The sequence below is a fragment of the Hylobates moloch genome, unplaced genomic scaffold (assembly GCF_009828535.3).
Source record: "Hylobates moloch isolate HMO894 unplaced genomic scaffold, HMol_V3 SCAFFOLD_20, whole genome shotgun sequence".
Classification (NCBI taxonomy): Eukaryota; Metazoa; Chordata; class Mammalia; order Primates; family Hylobatidae; genus Hylobates; species Hylobates moloch.
Window position 1 is genome coordinate 41,485,935 of NW_026652295.1, and position 24,239 is coordinate 41,510,173.

Genomic DNA, 24,239 nt, shown 5'->3' on the forward strand with positions numbered 1-24,239 from the left:
CTGAGGTCGGGAGTTTGAGACCAGCCTGACCAACATGGAGAAACTCAGTCTCTACTAAAAATACAAAATTAGCTGGGCGTGGTAGCTCATGCCAGTAATCCCAGCTAGTCGGGAGGCTGATGCAGGAGAATCACTTGATCCTGGGAAGTGGAGGTTGCCGTGAGCTGAGATTGTGCCATTGCATTCCAGCCTGGGCAACAAGAACGAAAACTGTCTCAAAAAAAAAAAAAAAAGAAAAGAAAAAGAAAAAAGAAACATCTAAAGTCTGTCCCAGCCAAGCACTAACCAAGGCCTGCTGTGAGCTGACGTCAGGACAGAGGCCCCCTCGGGGCCGGCTTTGATGTTTCCCAGGCCCAGTCGTTGGGGCGCAGGGGGCTCTGAGTGGCAGTCTGGGAATGCAGCATCTCTCACCACAGCTATGGAGCAGCCCAGTCCCAGCCCCAGGAGTGGGTGCTGGAGGCTGAGCTGGGGGTGGCCGAGGCTGAGCTGGGGTCTCTCTGAGTCACGCTGTCTCTTCTCCCAGCTTGGGTTTCTGTGGCAGGTGGTCTGTGGTTACTGCAAGCTCAGGGCCCCTTCCCCTCTATCCCACCCACCACCTGCCTATTCCCTTCAGACTTCTCTGCTGTGGCGGCTCCTCCCCTGTCCAGGGTCTGGGAGTGGTCCTGGCACTTGGCAAGTGGAGAGCTTTCTAATCTTCTTAGAAGTTGAGTCCTTGAGCAGGAAGGGTGATCATGACAATATTAACAGTAGCTGCCGTTTACTGAAGGTGAACCCTTTGCAAGGCACTTCATGTATGTTTCCAGGTTTACAACTCATGACAGCCTTGTGAGAGAGGCAGAGGAAGCTGAGACACAGTCTGTGTTAGTTACCCAAGGTCAGACACACTGAGTGTAACAGGTCAGGATCTGAGTCCAGCCTGTCTCATTCCAGCCCGTTAACTGCTCCTCCGTGTAGGTGAGACTCCTGGCACCCTACCATGTCTGCAGAAGCTGAGCGGGGAAGTGGGGACTTGTCCACACTTCGAAGGCAGGTGATCTTCTCTCTTTGGTCTTTGACAAGCCTCCTGGAGTTCTGGGTCAAAGATCCTAGGATTTTGGGCAGGGCGCCGTGGCTCACGTCTGTAATCCCAGCACTTTAAGAGGCCGAGGGGGGGTGGATCACTTGAGGTCAGGAGCTCGAGACTAGCCTGGCCAACATGGTGAAACCCTGTCTCCACAAAAAATACAAAAATTAGCCAGGCGTGGTGGTGCGTACCTGTAATCCCAGCTACTCGGGAGGCTAAGGCATGAGAATCACTTAAATCCGAGAGGTGGAGGTTGCAGTGAGCCAAGATTGCACCACTGCACTCCAGCGTGGGTGGCAGGGTAAGTAAGACTCCGTCTCAAAAAAAAAAAAGAAAGGTCCTAGGATTTTGGCGAGTCACATTTGCAGAGGCCCACTGGGGACTCAGTCTGATTCTGCCCATCTGCGTCATGAGAGGTGCTCCAGAAGTACCCCGTGCACCAGTTCTTGCCCCACGCTTCCTCAGAGGTCACTTCGGTTCAGGTAGTGCTTACTGGGTGCCTTTGTGTGCCTGACATTGTCTTCAAGAGGTGTATCCACTTCACTACCTGCCAGTGGGGAATGTGACTCCTCATTGTAGGATCAGATGCTTCGAGGGTTGTTGCTGAGTCCCTGGGCAGGGATGGGAAGAGCACAGAGTTGGTTTCTTTGGGTCATAGTCCTGGCTCTGCCACATGTGAGCTATTTGATCTTGGGCAGATTCCTTCTTGTGCCTGGACCGGGGTTTACCCATCTGTACCACGGTGCCGAGCAGGAACAGAGCCCTATTCCTGTGGATCATTTGGAAATGTGCAGGGGTGTGTTTGAATTGTCACAATGCCGGGAGGGCAGATTTGTTAACTTGCACAGCAGGTGGGATAGCTCACCAGAGAACCATCAGTGCCACGCTGAGAAGTAATGGGCTGCTTGGAGCTGCTTCCAGCTCCATGACTGGGTTTTGTGTCAGGAGATGTGGGCTGGCACCTGTGAGCATGTTGGGAGATGGACCAACACCAGGGGCAGCCCCTCATCTGGACCCAGCCTGGGGGATCCTGGAATTGTCTTGACACTGATTTTATGAGGAGACTGATTCTCATGCCGTAAAGAATAGAACCCCACCTCCAGGGACTTGGAAGGGGCTCTGTAGGCCAAGATTAGTTTCCAGTGGTTTGGGAAGGGATGGAAAAGACCCCGTTAGTACCTTTCCGCCCTTGCCCAGCCAGTTTGGCTCAAGGCAGAGCCTGCTGCTTCGTGTAGCAGTTCCAGGTGGCCCATTTCTTCTTCTGGGGGCGGGGGGATCGGGGAGTCCTCTTCTGTGTTCAAGGCCCAGTGGCTCCAGGCCTCTGCAAGGCGCCCACGCGGGCTAGGAACAAAGCCCAGTGTGTTGCTCCTGCCGCTGCCGTAACCATGCCACCCACCTGCCCGGCTCTGCCCTCCGCCTCCCTAAACCCATCTGCCATACAGTGTAGGCTTCTTCCTCTTTCCTTTGTTCCCACTGACTGCGGTTCCACCTTTGGTTGCAGGGACCCTGTGGCCAGAGCTGAACTATAATGGTGCAGGAAGGGGAATGACTTCAAGTGGAACTCTGGAACCACATGGCTCACCTCTTAACACAGAGAAGCTGACCTTGGCCACAGATGGATTTTCAGGGATAAAGAACAGGACATGGGGCCGGGTGCGGTGGCTCACGCCTGTAATCCCAGCACTTTGGGAGGCTGAGGCGGGCAGATCATGAGGTCAGGAGATCGAGACCATCCTGGCTAACATGGTGAAACCCCATCTCTATTAAAAATACAAAAAATTAGCCGGGCGTGGTGGCGGGCGCCTGTAGTCCCAGCTACTCGGGAGGCTGAGGCAGGAGAATGGCGTGAACCCGGGAGACGGAGCTTGCAGTGAGCCAAGATCGTGCCACTGCACTCCAGCCTGGGCAACAGAGCAAGACTCTGTCTCAAAAACAAAAAAAAAAACAGGACATGGGAATGGCCTTGGCTTGTTTTTGGCAATAGCCCAGGTTTCTAGAGAATCTTGGCTTCTCCAGTGATGGGGTGGGTTTTTTCAAAGAAGTGTCTGAGAAACATTGGGCTGCAGAGCATTTGTGGATGAGATTCAAAGCATCCCATCTGTGGCCACCTCTGATGCTGGCACTGTCGAGGGGCGTGAGTGAAGCCATCTTTCCAGGGTGCTGTTTGGGTCATGATTTAACTTTACTAAACCTCTGAGTCTGTATTGGGGGAAGGCGGCCTGCAATGTCCCCGGCTTCTCAGCCTGGCATCAAAACCTCCTGTGATCCAACCCTGCAGGCCCAGGCTCTCTTTTGCTAGGAAGCCTCCCTGTGCAGCCAGCCCTCAGGGATCCCTTCTTCCTTCGTGCTCGAGTCACTACTGCCTGCCCACCCCATTCATTTGGCATTTATGTGACTAACTGTGTTCTGTGTGCCCCTCTAGTCTTCAGACCTCTTGAGGAGAGGCTACTGCGTCTTTGTATCCTACAGAGCGCTCAGCACAGTTGAAAAGCCCTTCAGGGGGTCGGATGTGGTGGCTCACGCCTGTAATCCTAGCACTTTGGGAGGCCGAGGCGGGCAGATCACCTGAGGTCAGGGGTTCGAGACCAGCCTGGCCAACATGGCAAAACCCTGTCTCTACTAAAAATACAAAAATTAGCTGGGTGTAGTGGCACATGCCTATAATCCCAGCTACTCGACAGGCTGAGGCAGAAGAATCGCTTGAACCCAGGAGGCGGAGGTTGCAGTGAGCTGAGATCACACCACCACATTCCAACCTGGGTGACAAGAGCGAAAAAAGAACAAAGTCTTTCAGGGGACTCTTGTAATTGTGGCATCATGATCCTTCACACCTGCACTTATTGGACGCCTCCTGTGTACACAGCCCCTTTTCCTGTGCACAGGGTGGCCTGTGTTAGGACAGAGGCTGCAGCTCCCCCTGACCCTGCCTCTCCCCTGTTTGCATCTATAGGTACCCAGGCAGCCATCATCTTCATCAAGCAGCCGTCCTCCCAGGATGCACTGCAGGGGCGCCGGGCGCTGCTTCGCTGTGAGGTTGAGGCTCCGGGCCCGGTACATGTGTACTGGCTGCTTGATGGGGCCCCTGTCCAGGACACGGAGCGGCGTTTCGCCCAGGGCAGCAGCCTGAGCTTTGCAGCTGTGGACCGGCTGCAGGACTCTGGCACCTTCCAGTGTGTGGCTCGGGATGATGTCACTGGAGAAGAAGCCCGCAGTGCCAACGCCTCCTTCAACATCAAATGTGAGAGCCAGGGGGGCTGTGCCCAGTCCCCCTGTCAGACCCTCAATGACTGAGGCCTGGGGGATCCCTCCCTTACCTCAGCTTCTCCCATTTCCAGTTAAACGGGGCAGGCAGAATGCATTTATCATCAGCTCTTTTTGCTCATGTGGATAAGAGGAAATTAAAAGTTATTATTTTTTCTGAAATTTGTTCCTTCCAGTCTGGGACCCATTTATCTGCTGCATGCTTGTGCAAGTGTCAGACTTGGCCAAGTGTCAGACTTGACCTGCCAGGGACCAGGCAGGCACTTAGTATCTGGTACCTGTAGCCCCAGCCTCAGCCTCCAGGGCTTCCTTGTGTCTGTTGGCACAGAACCTTGAGCTTCCACGACTTCCTGCTTGTCCTCCTTGCCCTCTGCCTTCCCGCCTTTGCCTTGCTCTGCCCCTCACTGCAACCGTGGCCTTTGCTACAGGGATTGAGGCAGGTCCTGTGGTCCTGAAGCATCCAGCCTCAGAAGCTGAGATCCAGCCACAGACCCAGGTCACACTTCGTTGTCACATTGATGGGCACCCTCGGTAAGGAGTCAAGGAGGTGGGGATGGAGAGGGTTATTCCGGACAGGGATGTCTCCCCAAATCTTGGACTCTATGCAGATGTTAACCTCGCTGCATTCTGTGACCACTCGTTCCACCACCACAGTGCTCTTCACCCTGCCCCCCCCCCGCCACCAGATGTTGCCCTATGCCGGCCCCTGGTGGCCTGAAGAGTGAGCCGCATTGTGTGTAGAGCTGGGAGATCTAATATCAACTTGATTCTGACCCTGAATCAGAATTACTGTGTGCCCTTATGCAAGTCCCTTCCCTTCCCCAGGCCCTGTTTCTCCATGCATAAACTGAAAGGTCTAGCCCTGACCCTCTGATTCTGTATCCTCTCCACTGGCCACTGAGTACCCCTCCCCGCCACTGCTGACTGTGTCTGCCCTGCAGGCCCACCTACCAATGGTTCCGAGATGGGACCCCCCTTTCTGATGGTCAGAGCAACCACACAGTCAGCAGCAAGGAGCGGAACCTGACGCTCCGGCCAGCTGGTCCTGAGCATAGTGGGCTGTATTCCTGCTGCGCCCACAATGCTTTTGGCCAGGCCTGCAGCAGCCAGAACTTCACCTTGAGCATTGCTGGTGAGCCTGGGGTGGGGGCGGAAGGGATCAGGTGAGGACAGGAGGGCCTCACCACCCAGGCTGCCTGCTCCCCCATCTTTCCCTCTCCAGATGAAAGCTTTGCCAGGGTAGTGCTGGCACCCCAGGACGTGGTAGTAGCGAGGAATGAGGAGGCCATGTTCCATTGCCAGTTCTCAGCCCAGCCACCCCCGAGCCTGCAGTGGCTCTTTGAGGATGAGACTCCCATCACTAACCGCAGTCGGTAAGGCATCTGGCTGGGAGGATTCCAGTACCATGTACCACACACATGCCTTCTCTAGAAGGGGGTGCGATTCGTATCACAGACATCACAGATTTGTACATGTATTATTTCAAATTTCCAACAGACACAGTCGAATGTTTTGCTTTTACAAGATGAGTCTGACACAGGGAAGAGCCTCTGGGAAGAGTCCTTTTCCAGTTTGCACAAAGGCATTCTGAGCTAGTGATGGTTCCACTTCTCTCTCCCCACCACCCACATGGGTCTTCTGGTGTTGGAAGGGTAGAGACCCCAGGGATGAGAGAGACACAAGAGACCTAGGTAGTCAGGTGGTCACAGTCTAGATAGCATGATCGAGTGTGGCAAAGACATCACACACACACACACACACACACAAACACGCACTTTTTAGAGGAAGCAAACACCTCTAGAAGGTTCCAGCCCTACTGCAGGGACTTCTGTTCTTGCCTAGACCCTAGGAGAGCATAGAACACCTTTGCAGTGTCAGGCATGACCATGGTCCTTGAGGGTGTGGCTTCCTAGGCTAGGGGCTTGGATGCCACTTGGCTTCAGCCCTGAGGACATCATCAGTAGCCTGCCTGGTATGGCTGAGGGGTATCTGACCCTGGAGCTGGGTGCCCTATCAACGTGGCCCTGTGGGAAGGTGGCTCCCCTGTCTTGACAGTTGCACATGGTGGTTATTCTGTGTATTAGTCCATTTTAATGCTGCTGATAAAGACATACCCGAGACTGGGCAGTTTACAAAAGAAAGAGGTTTAATTGGACTTACAGTTCCACATGGCTGGGCAAGCCTCACAATCATGGCAGAAGGCAAGGAAGACCAAGTCACGTCTTACATGGATGGCAGCAGGCAAAGGAGAGAGAGCTTGTGCAGGGGAATGCCTCTTTTTAAAACCATCAGATCTCGTGAGACTTGTTCACTATCATGAGAATAGCACGGGAAAGACTTGCCCCCATGATTCAGTTACCTCCCACTGGGTCCCTCCCACAACATGTGGGAATTATGGGAGCTACAATTTAAGATGAGATTTGAGTGGGGACCCAGCCACACCATATCACTCTGTCTCTTACCTGCATTGCCATTTGCCACATCGCTTCCCGAGCTGATCTCTTGTAGTTGGAACACACACCTGCACGTGCACCTGAGCAAGTGTATGCAGGCACACACACCAGTGTGGAGTGTCAGCTTCCTTCTCTCTGCCCTGTTCCTGGTCGATTCCTTACTACATTTCCGACTTTTGCAGGAAAGGGGTTCCCTTGCATTCCTTTCCAGAAGTAGGCCTATCGGCCACTTTCTCCAAATTGCACTCTCCCCTCTGCAGCCCCCCACACCTCCGCAGAGCCACAGTGTTTGCCAACGGGTCTCTGCTGCTGACCCAGGTCCGGCCACGCAATGCAGGGGTCTACCGCTGCATCGGCCAGGGGCAGAGGGGCCCACCCGTCATCCTGGAGGCCACACTTCACCTAGCAGGTGAGTCTCTGGCTCTGGGGTGCTGATGTGGGGGCTGCCTTTAACATTTTTGGCACATAGAGATTTAGGCTCCTGTTTTTACTCAGCAGCTTGGAGGGCAGGGGAAGAAGAGGATGCTGGAAGTAGGAAGAGGAGATGCAGAGGGCTGCAGGGGAGGGTTTGTGCTGGGAAAGGGCCTAGGCTTGCTGTGGGAGAACATCGTGTACCCTGAGACCCACAATAATTGGGCCGTTCCTCCCACTTATGTCCTTGCAGAGATTGAAGACATGCCGCTATTTGAGCCACGGGTGTTTACAGCTGGCAGCGAGGAGCGTGTGACCTGCCTTCCCCCCAAGGGTCTGCCAGAGCCCAGTGTGTGGTGGGAGCACGCGGGAGTCCGGCTGCCCACCCACGGCAGGGTCTACCAGAAGGGCCACGAGCTGGTGTTGGCCAGTATTGCTGAAAGTGATGCTGGTGTCTACACCTGCCATGCGGCCAACCTGGCTGGTCAGCGGAGACAGGATGTCAACATCACTGTGGCCAGTGAGCACCTTTGCCCTGAAGGTCAAGGAGAGGTGGAGGGGAACACAGGCCTGGGTGTGATGGACAGAGGCTTCCCTGGTACTCACCTGAGGCCCTCTCAGTTCTGGGCCCTGCAGGCTTGGGAATCAGTTCACTACTGGGAGTCGGTGTAGACAGTAGAGAGCCAGGCACAGGGGTTAGGGTGGTTGCTCCAGAGGAAATAGTGACAGCCCTTACAGAAAAATGGTCCTCTGGGTACAGAGGAAAGAGCAATAGACTAGGAGTCTAGAGACCTGGGTCCCACTGTGCTCCCAATGCACAGAGTGACAATGGTAGCAAATCACCCACCTTACTGGGGTTCGGTCTCCTCATCCATAAAATGGAGCCAGTAATCTACTACCTACCCCACAAGGTGGTTGGAAAGGTCAAGTGAAGTCGATGAAAATGATTTTTCTTTTTTTCTTTTTTGGGAGGTAATAGTGGACAAAATTATAGGTGATTTTTAATTTGTTTTAGTTTGTTATGCTTTCCAAATTTCTTTACTAAACATATTACTTACGAAAAAAAGAGAGGGAGAAAAGCAAGAAATATGACTGAAAGTACACATGATAAACCCTTTATATCAGGCCGGGCGCGGTGGCTCATGCCTATAATCTCAGCACTTTGGGAGGCCAAGCCGGGCGGATCACAAGGTCAGGAGTTTGAGACCAGCCTGACCAACATGGTGAAACCCCGTCTCTACTAAAAGTACAAAAATTAGCTGGGCGTGGTGGGGCACACCTGTAATCCCAGCTACTCAGGAGGCTGAGGGAGGAGAATTGCTTGAACCCAGGAGGCAGAGGTTGCAATGAGCCGAGATCGCACCATTGCACTCCAGCCCGGGCGACAGAGTGAGACGCCATCTCAAAACAAAACAAAACAAACCTTATGTTCTCACTACGGGCATAGGGATTTATTTGTTTACTTATTTCTTTATACCATGCCTTGTTCCAAACCTTTTGTGGTAGTTTAAAAGGATACACAATAAAAATTATAATATGCACACAGAGACACATACATACAAACTATTTTGCAATCTGCTTCTTCCACTTACCTTTATGTTACTATTATCTTTCCAAGTGGGTAACTTTGCAAAAAGATTTGAATATGAAAGTGGCTTTGTAAATGTGAAGTTGTGATGCTAATATTCCCATTAGGATACTGAAATTTAGAAGACATGCACCTATGCTCAGGCCGTGATTTGGGTAGGAATCACAGCACACTTGTAACGGGTGCTCAGGACACTCACAGTGCAGGTGCAAAGGCAAGATGCACAGTCAAGCCTTCTTCCAGTCGAGGTCTGAGAATCACCTGCTTTCATTTGGGATACTTTTTCTTTTTTTTTTTTTCTTTTTTATTTGAGACGGAGTCTCGCTCTGTCACCCAGGCTGGAGTGTAGTGGCGTGATCTTAGCTCACTGCAACCTACGCCTCCCAGGTTCAAGCGATTCTCGTGCCTCAGCCTCCCAAGTAGCTGGGTTTAAAGGTGTGTGCCACCACACCTGGCTAATTTTTGTATTTTTATTAGAGGTGATGTTTTACCATGTTGGCCAGGCTGGTCTCAAACTCTTGACCTCAAGTGATCCACCTGCCTCGGCCTCCTAAAGTGCTGGGATTATGGGTGTGAGCTGCCATGCCCGGCCTCATTAGAGATACTTTTTAACATGCAGGCCAGGCGCGGTGGTTCACACCTATAATCCCAGTGCTTTGGGAGGCTGAGATGGGAAGATAGCTTGAGCCCAGGAGTTTGAGACCAGGCTGGACAAAATAGTGAGACCTTGTGTCTACAGAAATTTAAAAAGTTAGCTGGGCATGGTGGCTCACGCTTGTAATCCCAGCACTTTGGGAGCTGAGGTGGGTGGATCACGAGGTGAGGAGTTCAAGATCAGCCTGACCAACATGGTGAAACCCCATCTCTACTAAAAATACAAAAATTAGCCGGGCGTGGTGGCACGCACCTGTAATCCCAGCTATTTGGGAGGCTGGGGCAGGAGAATCGCTTGAACCCAGGAGGTGGAGGTTGCCGTGAGCCAAGATCACGCCATTGCACTCCAGCCTGGGTGACAGAGCAAGACTCCATCTCAAAAAAAAAAACACCAAAACTGTAGTGACTTGAAATAACAAACAACAGCCATTGACATGCTTAAGATTCTGTGGACAGGTTCAGGTGGGCCCGCTCGTCCACCTGGTGTGCTATTGGCTGGGTGTACACATGTTTGCAGTCAGCTGATGGGTGAGCTGGCCTGGTCCCTGGCGGCCACACTCACCTGTCTGGCAGTTGACTGGGGCTATTGACCAGGGTGCCTTAGTTCTCCTCCACATGGCATCTCCAGTAGGCTAGCCCAGGCTTCCTCACCTGGCGGCTGGTTCCGAGAGGACAAAAGTGGAAGCTGCACTACTACCACTGTGTTCTGTTGGGCAAGGGAAGTCACAGGACACCCAGATTGCAGGGACTAGAAAAATACACTATGACCCAGTGCAGTGGCTCACGCTGCAATCCCAGTATTTTAGGAGGCCAAGGTGGGAGGACTGCTTGGGCCTAGGAGTTTGAGACCAGCGTGGGCCACATAGCCAGACTCCATCTCTACTAAAAATAAAAAAAAAATTAGCTGGGCGTGGTGGTACGCGCCTGTTGTCCTAGCCACTTGGGAGGCTGAGGTGAGAGGGTTGCTTGAGCCGGAGAGGCTAAGGCTGCAGTAAGCCATAGTGGCGTGACTGCACTCCAGCCTGGGTAACAGGGTGAGACTCTGTCTCTCACACACAAAAAGAAAGAAACTCCACCTCTTGATGGGAAAGTGTCAACATCACATTGCAAAGAGATGAAAGGGATGGGAGGATTGTTTATAACTATCATTGCAAGCAGCCTACCACACCACATGGGATGGAAAGGCCTTGCAGAGTTTTGAGTGGAAGACTGATTTTTCAGAAGATCACTCTGGCTGTTTTGAGACTAGAATGTTAGGTATAAACAAGGAGACCCATTAGTAGATGACTGTAATAGTCTAGGGGAGATGCTGAAGGAACTTGAACAGAGGCAGTAGTGGTGGAGGTGAGAGGTGGCCACATTCAGGATATATTTAGGAGCCCCAGTAGATAGGGTGTGTGGAGAATGAGTGTGATGGGGGTGGGGTATAGAGAGAAGACAAGGCTAGCTTTTTGGCTTTCTTAATTGACTGGATAGTTCTATTGACTGAGATAGGGAAATGAGTGAGCAGGTTTTAGGGGAAGTCAGGTGTTCTCTTTAGCACACATAAAGTTTGAGATGCCTGTTGGATATCCAGTTGGAAATGCCAGTAGGCAATTCGATTTATAGGAATCAGGATGTAGTTTTGGGAACCAACCATTCATACTGTATTGAAGGTTGTGGACTGGATGAGTGAATATGGCTAAAACAGAACAGATTTCTGAGGACTGTGCCGTGGCATTTTATGGTGTAATAAGAAGAACAAGGGGCCAGGCGCAGTGGCTCACGCCTGTAATCCCAGCACTTTGGGAGGCTGAGATGGTCGGGTCACGAGGTCAGGAGACCGAGACCATCCTGGCTAACACGGTGAAACCGTGTCTCTACTAAAAATACAAAACATTAGCTGGGTGTGGTGGCGGACACCTATAGTCCCAGCTACTCGGGAGGCTGAGGCAGGAGAATGGCGTGAACCCGGGAGGTGGAGCTTACAGTGAGCCGAGATCGCGCCACTGCACTCCAGCCTGGGGGATAGAGCGAGACTCCGTCTCAAAAAAAAAAACCCGAACAAGGGTTTCGGAGTCATACAGACTGGAGTTTTAAATTCTATCACTATTAGGTATTAGCAAATCACCATTATTTCTTCTTATTTATTTATTTTTTTATTTGAGACGGAGTCTCACTCTTTCGCCCAGACTGGAGTGCGGTGGCGCGATATCGGCTCACTGCAACCTCCGCCTGCCAGGTTCAAGCAATTCTCCTGCCTCAGCCTCCCCAGTAGCTGGGATTACAGGTGCCCGTCACCACACTCGGCCAATTTTTTTGTATTTTTAGTAGAGATGGGGTTTCACTATGTTTGTCAGGCTGGTTTTGAACTCCTGACCTCAAATGATCTGCCTGCCTTGGCCTCCCAAAGTGCTGGGATTGCAGGTGTGAACCACTGCGCCCGACCACCATTACTTCTTTGAACATCTGTTTTTTTAGCTGTAAAGTGGGTGTTGGAATACATACCTTGGGGGGTTTGTTTTTTGTTTCTTTAGAGATGGGGGTCTCATTCTGTTGCCCAGGCTAGAGTGCTGTGTCTCACAGCAACCCTCCCGCCTCGGCCTCCTAAAGTTCTGGAATTACAGATGTGAGCCACCACTCCCTGCCTACCATAGGGACTTATAACTAAGATAATGTTAACTAAGTTAATTAATGTGACATTTAAGATAACGTTCAAAAGGTGCTGGTGGCCAGGTGTGGTGGCTCACGCCTATTATCTTAGCACTTCGGGAGGCCAAGGAGGGAGGACTCCTTGAGGCCAGGAGTTTGAGAGCAGCCTGGGCAACATAGCAAGACCCCATCACTACAGAAAATAAAAAAATTAGCCAAGTGTTGTGGTACGTGCCTGTGGTCCCAGCTATTTGGGAGGCTGACGTGGGAAAATCACTTGAGCCTATGAGTTCGAGACTGTAGTGAGCCATAATTGTGTCACTGTACTCCAGCCTGGGTGACAGAGTGAGAACGTGTCTTAAAAGAAAAAGAAAAAAAGGGGTGCTGGCACCTGGGTCTTCCTTAAAGGGAAACTCCTGCCGTCTGAGTAGCATGGGGCTTCTGAACTCAGGGCCTAGAATGGCAGCAGGATTTCTTGGAGTTGAGTCCTTTGGTTTTGGAGACCTGTGAAGCAGCCTTCACTGTTTCCTTCCTGTCTGTCTAGCTGTGCCCACCTGGCTGAAGAAGCCCCAAGACAGCCAGCTGGAGGAGGGCAAACCCGGCTACTTGCATTGCCTGACCCAGGCCACACCAAAACCTACAGTTGTCTGGTACAGAAACCAGATGCTGATCTCGGAGGTGAGAAGGAAGAGTGTTGCTAGTGGATGGGCGGGGCTTTCCCTCCACCTGCCCTCTGCTGTGCTCACCTCCATAGCATGCTTACCCTGGAGGCAGCCTCCAGGGAGAGGTGGGTGTGGGTTCAGGCTCTGAGGCCTCTCACCTGTGCTGCAGGACTCACGGTTCGAGGTCTTCAAGAATGGGACCTTGCGCATCAACAACGTGGAGGTGTATGATGGGACATGGTACCGTTGTGTGAGCGGCACCCCAGCTGGCAGCATCGAGGCGCAAGCCCGTGTCCAAGTGCTGGGTGAGCCGGCATATCTTGGGGGAGCACCCTTCCTGGCTAGGCAGGAGAGGAAAGGGGAGGGAGCAGCAGGCCTGGCTGCGGCCTCTCCAGTTGCCCCAATTCTTCCTCTTTCCACCCACTCTCTGCTGAAACAGAAAAGCTCAAGTTCACACCACCACCCCAGCCACAGCAGTGCATGGAGTTTGACAAGGAAGCCACGGTGCCCTGCTCAGCCACAGGCCGAGAGAAGCCCACTATTAAGTGGGAACGGGCAGGTGGGTACGGTGCTGGCATAGGGTGGGGGCAGGCAGGGCAGTTCACTGATCAGATGCATACCTGAGGGCTGCTGGGTGCCCCGCACTGTGCCAGGAAATGAGGAGATGAGACAAGCAGTGCAGGGCTGATGTATAGTTTAGTTAGGAAGGAAAAAGCCAGACACAGAAGAGGTCAGATTATAGCCTTGGACAACATGGAAGACCACTCAAGGCAACAAGTGATTGGATTGGTCCAGACAGTGCTGTAAAGTCCTCCCTTCCCCTTTTCCAAAATAGTTTATCTTTTCCAACATAAAAATTACATAGAGGCCAGGCACAGTGGCTCATGCCTGTAATCCTGACACTTTGGGAAGCTGAGATGAGTGGGTCACTTGAGGCCAGGAGTTTGAGACCAGCCTGGCCAACATGGTGAAACCCCATCTCTACTAAAAATGCAAAAGTTAGCTAGGTGTGGTGGCACATGCTTGCAATCCCAGCTACTCAGGAGGCTGAAGCAGGAGAATCGCCTGAACCCAGGAGCCGGAGGCTGCAGTGGGCCGAGATCATGCCGTTGCACCAGTGTCTGGCTGACAGAGTGAGACTCTGACTCAAAAAAAAAAAAAAACGAATAAAAAGTTACATGGGATCCTTTAGAAAATACTGGGAGAGGCCGGGCGTGGTGGCTCACGCCTGTAATCCCAGCACTTTGGGAAGCTGAGGTGGGTGGATCACGAGGTCACGAGATAGAGACCATCCTGGCTAACATGGTGAAACCTTGTCTCTACTAAAAATACAAAAAATTAGCCAGGGGTGGTGGTACGCACCTGTAGTTCCAGCTAATCGGGAGGCTGAGGCAGGAAAATTGTTTGAACCCAGGAGGCAGAGGTTGCAGTGAGCCGAGATTGTGCTACTGCACTCCAGCCTGGGCAACAGAGCAAGACTCCATCTAAAAAAAAAAAAAAAAATTGGGAGAAAAAATGCACGGTCCTGCCATTTATCATCTTTGGGTGTATGTCTTCTTTTTCTGTGCATATGTTTTTCTTTTTTTACCTAGCAGTTTTATTGTATATATAGTTTCAGTTATTAAATTTACATGATTGGCTGAGTGTGGTAGCTCACGCCTGTAATCCCAGCACTTTGGGAGGCCGAGGTGGGAGGATCGCTTGAGCCCAGGAGTTCAAGACCAACCTGGGCAATATAGGGAGACCCTGTCTCCACAAAAAATTTAAAAATTAGCCAGGCATGGTGGTGCATGCCTGTAGACATGCTTATTATAGAAGTAGACAATACAGATAACTGTAGTTTTTAAAAACATTTTAAAAAATTATTTATTTTTATGTTTTTTTTATAACGGTGTAATTTTATACCCTTTTTTACTTACCATTGTCAAGCATTTCCCCACATCTTTATACACTCTTCATGAATATTTGTTTTGATGATCCTAATAATATTTCAACAATTGGATTCACTGTAATTTACTTAACTGTTCCTTAATTGTTGGAGATTTGGGTTGTTAACCACCCACCCCCTTTTTTTTCATTGCTGCAATAAACATCTTTAAGCCAAAAGTTTTTTTCTGGATTTAGGTTTATTTCCTTTGGGAAAGATTCCCAGAATTGGGATAATTACACACGAAAGGGGGTATGAACATTTTTATAGCCCTTGATGTGAGTTGCCAAATTGTTTTTTAAAAGGTTGGACCAATTTTGACATTTCCACCTAGAGTGAGAGAGTACAGTTGTAGATTTTGAGGAGGAAGTAGGCTCCCTCTGCTCAGGTCTGGGGGAACTTTCTGGGAGAGGTGAGGCTCAAAGTGGATCTACAGCCTGGGATGGCAAAGAGCGGGAATGGGCTCTAGGAGGGAGAAGTGATGGGCAGCGGGGTAGGAACAGGGCCAATCTGGGCCCAAACAGAGTCCAGTTTGGCAGAAGTGGAATGTCACACAGGGCAGTAGGAGGAAGAGGTGAGACTGAAGAATTGGAAGAGGGGTAAATAACGGGGGCGCTTCTAACACTTGGCTCAGGAGTTTGGACTTTGCCTATGGGTGGTCAGGAGTGATGGTGTGTTTTTGAGTAGAGGTTAGGGACTGAAGGCATTGCCAGCCGTCTGTGTAACCCTGATCCTTCCCATAATTTCCCTTTGTTACCCCTGCAGATGGGAGCAGCCTTCCAGAGTGGGTGACAGACAACGCTGGGACCCTGCATTTTGCCCGGGTGACTCGAGATGACGCTGGCAACTACACTTGCATTGCCTCCAACGGGCCTCAGGGTCAGATTCGTGCCCATGTCCAGCTCACTGTGGCAGGTGCAACCGTGGCAGGGTCCTGGGGCTGGGAGGGCCCTTTGGGGTAGCACCGCGTACCCTGCCAGCCCCTTGGCTCACCCCTCCCTGCCCCTCGCTGGTCTCTTTCCTTCCAGTTTTTATCACCTTCAAAGTGGAGCCAGAGCGTACGACTGTGTACCAGGGCCACACAGCCCTGCTGCAGTGCGAGGCCCAGGGGGACCCTAAGCCACTGATTCAGTGGAAAGGCAAGGACCGCATCCTGGACCCCACCAAGCTGGGACCCAGGTAGGGCCGCCTCTCTCCCACACCCGTCCCTCCTCTCCTGCAGCCCCCCTCCCTGCGAGCTGGCCAGCGCTGTGGCTTCTCCCCCGACAGGATGCACATCTTCCAGAATGGCTCCCTGGTGATCCATGACGTGGCCCCTGAGGACTCAGGCCGCTACACCTGCATTGCAGGCAACAGCTGCAACATCAAGCACACGGAGGCCCCCCTCTATGTCGTGGGTATGGGCTGGGGAGGGGTGTGCTGCACAGGAAGTGGTGGGCCCAGACGTTTGTCACCTTGTACTCAGTCCCTGTGTGCAGAACATGGCACAGAAGCCATTTTTGTGGCAGGGCTGGGGATTCGGCCGTCTCACCATGCCGCTGCACAGTCTTAGAGTCCTTGCTTGGAGCTGGGCTGTTGTTTATTTAACATCCCACGGTCGGTGGGTGTGTGTGTGTGTTGCGGGGGGCGTGGGGGATGTTCTCTTCCTGCAATGCTGCCTCCCAGGTTCCTGCAGCAGCCACACATATCTCTGGGTGGCTGGGGAGGAGGACCAGGTCAGAATGCAATAGGACAAGGTTCTTTTCTCCAGGAGGCCCAGAGAGGATGATAGGTCAGGTAAAAGGCCCTGCACTTAACTCTCTGCCCTGGGAGACTTATTTCTCCTCTGGGGACTTGTTTGTGCATCCACAGGTGAAGGTGGTTTAAATGAGAAGCTCTCAAACTTTCTTGGTTTGGCAGCAGAGTTATTTTTCTAGACAAAGTGTAATGTGAAAGTTTAAATGGATGAAAATGAACCGAGGAGGCCCCCTTGGTGGGAGCCACTGGGGTGTGTGTGGCAGTTGGGGGATCCTGCATGGTCTCTCTCCCTTCATTCCCCTAATGCCTCTTGAGACCCCTCAGTGTGGGCCATTGAAAAGGCCCCTAGACCAGCAGATCCCTTCTACAGATCTGTTTATTGAAAAACCTGCTCTGTGCCAGGCAGTGCCTGGAATTCTAAACCGGAAGCTCCCAAATGCTGCTCTCCAGGGCCTGGTTCACATTATCAAGTCACTTGAGAAGCTTAACAAATAACGTGGGTTTGTGGTGGCTCCCTGACAGGTGTGCTTATCCGTGTCGCCTGTCTTGGCTTCTGATGCAAAGCCAGCTTGGGGACCCCTGACCTCATCTCCTTCAGAGTCTTCATTTGACCTTGGTGGGGCATGATGACCTGCTGGCCCTTGTTAAAGCCAGTGAAGGTGGTGACCCTCCCGGGCCATCTGTTAAGTTGCCCCGTTGATGGGGTTGGGAGGAGCTAGTAGAGAAGCAGGGCTTGTTTTGCTTAGCAGCCCCTGCCCAGACCCATCTGTGTGTCTCTCAGACAAACCTGTGCCGGAGGAGTCAGAGGGCCCTGGCAGCCCTCCCCCCTACAAGATGATCCAGACCATTGGGCTGTCTGTGGGTGCTGCTGTGGCCTACATCATTGCCGTGCTGGGCCTCATGTTCTACTGCAAGAAGCGCTGCAAAGCCAAGCGGCTGCAGAAGCAGCCCGAGGGCGAGGAGCCAGAGATGGAATGCCTCAACGGTGAGGGGCCCTGGAGGGGGAGGTGGTGCCCGTGTGCGGGAGCTGAGCGCCCTCCCGCGGCCACGGAGGGGAGAGCTCCAGCACTCAGGAAACCGAGCGGCTGTTGCTGGGTCCTGGAGCTGGGGCTGCCCCACCCCTAGCGGGAAGCCTGGAGTTGGTCGATTCCCAGGGCCTCGTCTTCTGAGCAACCTGGCTTGAGACTTCTTCATTGGAGCCCCTTGGACCAGCTTCCTATGATTCCCTGCTGTTTCCTTCTCCCAGCACAAAACCACAGATATCATTAGTATATGTACACATGTTGCTGTTGCATGTCTTGTCTCCCCCTGTGAGTCTAAGAGTTCCCCCAAGGGCAGTCTTTCTGTTTACTTGCCTTCTCCTATCCCCACTTCCTGGACCGGGAGCTCCCTGAGGTCATTGCTGGGTCTCTCCTATCAGCTCAGGTGTTCAGGAGCAGGGGTTGGGTCTCCATTATTGTGGTTTTCCCTTTGTGCCTGTTTAGGGCTTTGCCCAATAGGAGGCCCCATGAAAACAAAAATCCTTCTGTGTAGCTATGGTATTCAAGGACCAGTGATTCAGATTAGACGTCTGCAGTTGGCTTCATCTCAGAGGTCATAATCAGCTGCATCACTAAGGGGTCATACCCTAAGGGATGCCCATACCTTCCCCACCCAGCCCCAGCCCCAGCCCCAGCCCCATCATTTCATCATTCGGGCTTGCCCTTTCATGTGGGGCACTGTGATTGGACCCAAGTTGGCAAGAGTGGAAGACCAGGGGACAGAACAGAAATCCCCGTGGTGGCCAGAGTGTCAGGTCTCATTGTGACGCGCCTGTCCTCCTTCTTCCCAGGCGGGCCTTTGCAGAACGGGCAGCCCTCAGCAGAGATCCAAGAGGAAGTGGCCTTGACCAGCTTGGGCTCCGGCCCCGCGGCCACCAACAAACGCCACAGCACAAGTGATAAGATGCACTTCCCACGGTCTAGCCTGCAGCCCATCACCACGCTGGGTATGTTGCCTTGACTACAGCTGCCCCTGCCTAACTGCAAGTCACCCGCTGTGTCCTGAGGCTGGGTACGGGCTAGCGTTCTGAAGTCCCTGAAAGCTAGAATGTTAGAGGTGGAGGGAAGCATAGGTAGAGATCTAGACCAGTGTGGCCCCAGAGCCTGTTATTCACTGCCTTTCGTGCAGATTTTGTCATTCCTGTGTACTACCTGTAGTATTATTTACTTGATGTTTTATATAAATTGACTCTTTAAAAAAAAAAAAAAACTAAGGTACCATTGTTCTAAGAAAAAATATGAGAAATCATGGGTTTGTCATAATTACGTTTTTTCCTAACATACGTTAAGACATGTTTACAATGAGCCACCAAAAATTCTCATGTGAGTCACCCTTTGGAAAATGCTGAATATTAGTCTAACCCTTTTATTTTGCTGCTGCAGACACTGAAGCCTAAGGAGGGAGGGGGTCACAACAGAACCGGGTCTTGTACCCAGCCCAGGTGGGTGGGTCCCCACTGTGGGAGAGCCTAGGCCCCTCTCCCAGGTCAGGGGCTGCCTCGGCCTGGGTGAAGGTGGCTGGCTGACTCAGACTGTACCCACAGGGAAGAGTGAGTTTGGGGAGGTGTTCCTGGCAAAGGCTCAGGGCTTGGAGGAGGGAGTGGCGGAGACCCTGGTACTTGTGAAGAGCCTGCAGAGCAAGGATGAGCAGCAGCAGCTGGACTTCCGGAGGGAGTTGGAGATGTTTGGGAAGCTGAACCACGCCAACGTGGTGCGGCTCCTGGGGCTGTGCCGGGAGGCTGAGCCCCACTACATGGTGCTGGAATACGTGGAACTGGTATGCTATTGGCAGGGGACGCGGGGGTCTCGGGTAGGGAGGGCAGTGTCCTACAAAGGTGGGAGTCAGTGGTTGGAGCACCGTGAAAACCTCGTCTCGTTTGGTCTCAGCCGAGACCTCGCCTGCCTGCTGTTACACTTTGCCCACCTTGTGATGCTCAGCTTCTGCCTTCCCTGCTCTTGGATGCCTGCGTTCCCTTTATCAGCACCCAGTCTTTCCTTCTGTATCTCGGGGGGGTTGGTCCTAAGTTCTTCTGGGACTTCTCACTGTCACACTGCAGGGATGCCTTCCAGGTCATCTTCTCTGACTCTTGTTTTCTTTGGTTTGTTATTTTTTCCTCCCCAAAAGCTTGTCCCCACTTGAGAATAAATACATCAGAACCCACTTTGCCTCCCTCCTTCCTAGCACCACTTGTGACATGAGTGTTACCCCAGCCACCAGCCTTCTCCTCTCCACTCAGGGTGTCGTTCCCAGAGCTGCCCCTTCCTCTTCATTCCCTGGCTGGTCCTGGCCCTCACCCCATGGTCCTCAAACTGCTGCTTCTCAAATCCCTAGCTCTGGGGCAAGAGCGGGCAGGAGTCCTATCAGTCTTTCCGTTAACAAGTATTTATGCGGCTGGGCACAGTGGCTCACACTTGTAATCCCAGCACTTTGGGAGACTGAGGCAGGAGGATCACCTGAGGCCAGGAGTCTGAGACCAGCCTGGGCAACATAGCAAGACTCTGTCTCTATAAAAAAATTAAACAAACAAGTACTTACGAATGCTTTATGTATGTTTCTGCTGCTGGTGTTCTCCTCTGTTTGTTTCTATTAGATTGTAAAGCTCTGGAGGACAGGGGTTTCCTCTCAGGAATCTTTGAGGACAGAGGGTAGGGGACTTTTTCTCTTGGCTCACTGAAGATAGGGGCTCTGTTGCCCCACCTGTCTGGAGGTTCCCCTTGGGGTAGAAATGCCAATTCTCCTCCTTTCTGACTGAGAGAGCCTCTAGGAGGCATCTCCTATATATTTTTAAAGTTCTGCACTCCCGGTGAACTTTCCCCCCGGGAAAGGGGCCCAGGCTAGCTTAAGCCTTCTCACTGCCTCCCCAGGCAGGAATTCTGCGAGCACCTGCTTGGTCTGAGGCTTTACAGCCAATGGCTGTGCACTGACCTGAGCGAAATGCCTGGCTTTTCCCTTAGGGAGACCTCAAGCAGTTCCTGAGGATTTCCAAGAGCAAGGATGAAAAATTGAAGTCACAGCCCCTCAGCACCAAGCAGAAGGTGAGGACAGGGAGTGAAGGAGGGAGGGAGAGGGTGCCCGGGGTGGGCCAGGAGCAACAGAGGCACCATTTATTGAGGGCTGTCTATGGGCCAGGCCCTATGGTAAGAACTTCACATGTGTTACCGTAATTATCGCAGTAGTCCTCTGAAATATATGCTGCTATCCCCATTTTGTGGATGAAGACATTGAAGCTTAGAAGGTTGTATGACCTGTCCCAGGTCATGTAGCCTGGAAGTGGCTTTGCATTGCCATGCTGGCTTCACGGAGAAGAGCTACCCTCGGACCTTGCCTCTGGGCAGGAGCTTGCATTGGAGCAGGACACCTGCCCACCTGCCCACCTGCAGTGAGCTCTGAGCTGGAGAAGCAGCAAGCAGTCCTAGTGCAGGGGCCTGCTGGGCTAGGTGTGGGTCTGAGCGTGTTTCTTCAGCTCTGAGTGGAGAAGACTCTTCTGTGAATGGGCTTCCTGGGTTTCCCCTTCTGTGGTTTGCATCTTGCCCTCTCCCTTGGGCTGTAGCTGCCCAGCCTTTCATTCCAGTTTTCCTCCTGCCTTCTGCACAGAGGTTGTTCTGGGCACAGAGCCCTGGCTGGGGCCCCTGTGGTAGAGCAGACCTCGGTTGAAACAGTGAGGAAGGGAAAGCTTGCCTGCTACCCGCTGCCGCCTCAGTCCATACCTTTCCAGTGCCTGGGGCTTGCTGTGGCCCAGCCCCTTCTTCCTTCCCTCAGGTTCTTCTTGCCCACAGCCGCCTCCTCTCCCCTCTGAAATGGATCTACTTCCTTCCATGTGACTGGGGAGTTTGCTTCCAAGCTGGCAGTGAAGTGACCTCATAAACCAAATCAGAGCTCAGGGCAGGGTAGGCAGAAGGCTCTGCCCTTTCTCCCAGGGGACCATTCCCTGCCTGCTAGGCTGTCCCAGGTCACAGACTCTAGAGGCAGAGCAGAAAGGCATGGCTGGCAGATGAGTCAGGTGAGTGGGACCCTGGCTGCCCCCAGTCTCTCTGGGGAAGCAGCTCTGTGCCCTTCAGGCTGGCCCCCTCTTATTACATGTGAATTTACTAAGACCCAGACAGGACAAGTGACCTGGCCCCCTGACACCACACCCCTACCTCCATCCCCATGAAGCTGTAGGAACTGTGTATAGTGGCTGTAGAGGAGAAGCCACAGGATGGGACTTGCTACACCAGCTAAGTGAGATTTCAGGACTAAAGAGCTCACAAATTAGGACACTCACAGAGCCAGTGAATCCTCACTGAGCCAGGTGTGGCCCCAAGGGCCCTTGGGAATGCAAAATTAAAACAGACAGGCATCAGTAGGTGCGGTGAGAGGCTAAGGCAGGAGGATTGCTTCAGCTCAGGAGTTTGAGACCAGCCTGGGCAACACAGTAAGACCTTGTCTCTACAAAAAATAAAAAGTTAACCGGGCATGGGGGCGTGCCTGTAGTCCCAGCTACTTGCGAGGCTGAGGAGGAAGAATCATTGGAGCCCAGGAGGTCGAGGCTGCAGTGAGCCATGATTACACCATTGCACTCCAGCTTGGGCAACAGAGCACGATCCTGTCTCAAAGAGGGGGGGGAAAAAAGGACAGGCACTTGCGCTTGGGGCACTTATGATCTAGTGAGGAGATTAGGTACATGAGTATGACCTGTGCCTTACAGACTTGAGGTAAAACAGAAAGCAAGTGGGAGGCATTAAGAGATGTTGAAGACACCCATGTCCTGTAGGTGGACAGATGGTTGTGGTTAACAAAGTTTTCCTAGTAGAGAAAACCATTTGAGTTTAGTTCACAAGGACAGGAAGTAGTTGAATGGCAGGAGGGGATGGCTTCAAGAGTCAGGGGAGTCAAGGTGGGATTCTCTGGCTGGGATGAGACATAGGCTGACAGGAAGTCAGTTACCTTTCTCATGTGACCTAAGGGACTCTGTTTGACTGCACATCATCACCATCTTTGCTAAACATCTTTTTCACACTTTTTTGCCATCGTGTCTTAAATATGATGGCGGAGCTTTAATAAGTTGGGTTCTACACTCTCCAAGGACAATACTCTGCGTTACATAGAGAGGATGTTTTAAAAAAAACAAGCAGGGCGCGGTGGCTCACGCCTGTAATCCCAGCACTTTGGGAGGCCGAGGCGGGCGGATCATGAGGTCAGGAGTATGAGACCAGCCTGGCCAACGTGGTGAAACCCCGTCTCTACTGAAAATACAAAAATTAGCCAGGTGTGGTGGCAGGTGCCTGTAATCCAAGCTACTTGGGAGGCTGAGGCAGGAGAATGACTTGAACTCAGGAGGCGGAGGTTGCAGTGAGCCAAGATCGTGCCATTGCACTCCAGCCTGGGAGACAAGAGCAAGACTTTGTCTCGGAAGAGCGTCGTTTGTGTCGGGAAATGCAGGCCAGGCACAGTGGCTCATACCTGTAATCCCAGCACTTCGGGAGGCTGAGGCGGGAAGATCACTTGAGGCCAGGAGTTCGAGACCAGCCTGGCCAACGTGGGGAAACCCCGTCTCTACTAAAAATACAAAAAGTACCTGGGCATGGTGTCGCGTGCATGTAATTCCAGCTACTGGGGAGGCTGAGGCAGGAGAATCGTTTGAGCCTGGGAGGTAGAGGTTGCAGTGAGCTGAGATCTTGCCGTTGCACTCCAGCCTGGGCAACAGGAGTCAAACCCTGTCTCAAAAAAAAAAAAAAAAAGATTTCTGGACCATGGCTCAGAATGAGGGAATTAGAGTATTTGAGAGTGAGGTCTGAAGACCTGAATTTTTCAAACAAGCTCTCCAGCTGATTCCTAAGCTCATTAAAGTTCAAGGAGCCCTGGTGGAGACTAGTAGCTTTGAAATGCTTTTTGATTATAATCCCTTTTAGGAAATGCATTTTCAGCTGGTGCAGTAGTATGTGCCTGTAATCCCAGCTGCTTGGAAGGCTGAGGCCGGAGGATCCCTTGGAACCAGGAGTTTGAGGCCAGCCTGAGTGACATAGCAAGACCTGCATCACTTAGCAACAACAAAAAAGAAATGCATTTTACTCATGATCTGGTGTGCAGGCTCATATAACTAAAATTAAACTTTCACAATGTTGTGTTTGATGCACTTGATGTTTTCTATTCTGTCCTCTTTTTTTTTTTTTTTTTTTTTTTTTTTCAGAAGGAGTCTCACTCTTTCACCCAGGCTGGAGTGCAGTGGCGCGATCTCAGTTCACTGCAGGCTCCGACCCCTGGGGTTTACGCCATTCTCCTGCCTCAGCCTCCCGCGTAGCTGGGACTACAGGCGTCCACCACCTCGCCTGGCTAATTTTTTGTATTCTTAGTAGAGACGGGGTTTCACCGTGTTAGCCAGGATGGTCTCGATCTCCTGACCTCGTGATCCGCCTGCCTCGGCCTCCCAAAGTGCTGGGATTACAGGCGTGAGCCACCGCGCCCGGCCTCCTGTCCTCTTTTTATTTATTTTTATTTTTTGTAGAAATGGGGGTCTCGCCATGTTGTCCAGGCTGGTCTTGAACTTAAGTATTCTAGGGAGGTGGAGTGGTAGGCAGGGTGTTCCTTGCCCTAGTGGTAGGCCAGCTAGAGTTGGCACCAAAGTGCCATATTGGGTGTTAGTGGGCTGAGGGGAGCCTCAGGAGGATTTTAAGAGAGCAGTGAGCTAGTGACAGAAATCAAAGACATGGGTCTTGGGTGTTGGCATAATGGTAGGTAATGCCTTTTAGAGTAGCTGATAAGATGATATCAGAGAGCTGTAATCTGTGATTGCTCCATGGATCACTTGTGAACTAATGACGTGATGAGAAGC

The 24,239-nt window shown here is 52.1% G+C and overlaps 1 protein-coding gene across 1 annotated transcript in view; it reads left to right on the forward strand.

Moving 5' to 3' along the window:
* The window catches only part of PTK7 (protein tyrosine kinase 7 (inactive)), an 83,958-nt gene that overhangs the window by 48,177 nt on the left and 11,542 nt on the right, over positions 1 to 24,239 (forward strand). Inside the window, exons 2-17 of the mRNA XM_032141688.2 lie at positions 4,014 to 4,301; positions 4,753 to 4,855; positions 5,266 to 5,456; positions 5,547 to 5,697; positions 7,038 to 7,186; positions 7,442 to 7,708; positions 12,606 to 12,739; positions 12,893 to 13,028; positions 13,163 to 13,282; positions 15,416 to 15,565; positions 15,679 to 15,829; positions 15,920 to 16,047; positions 17,169 to 17,372; positions 18,219 to 18,374; positions 18,972 to 19,204; positions 20,383 to 20,463. Of these exons, the coding sequence (XP_031997579.1) occupies positions 4,014 to 4,301; positions 4,753 to 4,855; positions 5,266 to 5,456; positions 5,547 to 5,697; positions 7,038 to 7,186; positions 7,442 to 7,708; positions 12,606 to 12,739; positions 12,893 to 13,028; positions 13,163 to 13,282; positions 15,416 to 15,565; positions 15,679 to 15,829; positions 15,920 to 16,047; positions 17,169 to 17,372; positions 18,219 to 18,374; positions 18,972 to 19,204; positions 20,383 to 20,463 (2,642 nt within the window). The remainder of the gene's footprint in view (positions 1 to 4,013; positions 4,302 to 4,752; positions 4,856 to 5,265; positions 5,457 to 5,546; positions 5,698 to 7,037; positions 7,187 to 7,441; positions 7,709 to 12,605; positions 12,740 to 12,892; positions 13,029 to 13,162; positions 13,283 to 15,415; positions 15,566 to 15,678; positions 15,830 to 15,919; positions 16,048 to 17,168; positions 17,373 to 18,218; positions 18,375 to 18,971; positions 19,205 to 20,382; positions 20,464 to 24,239) is intronic.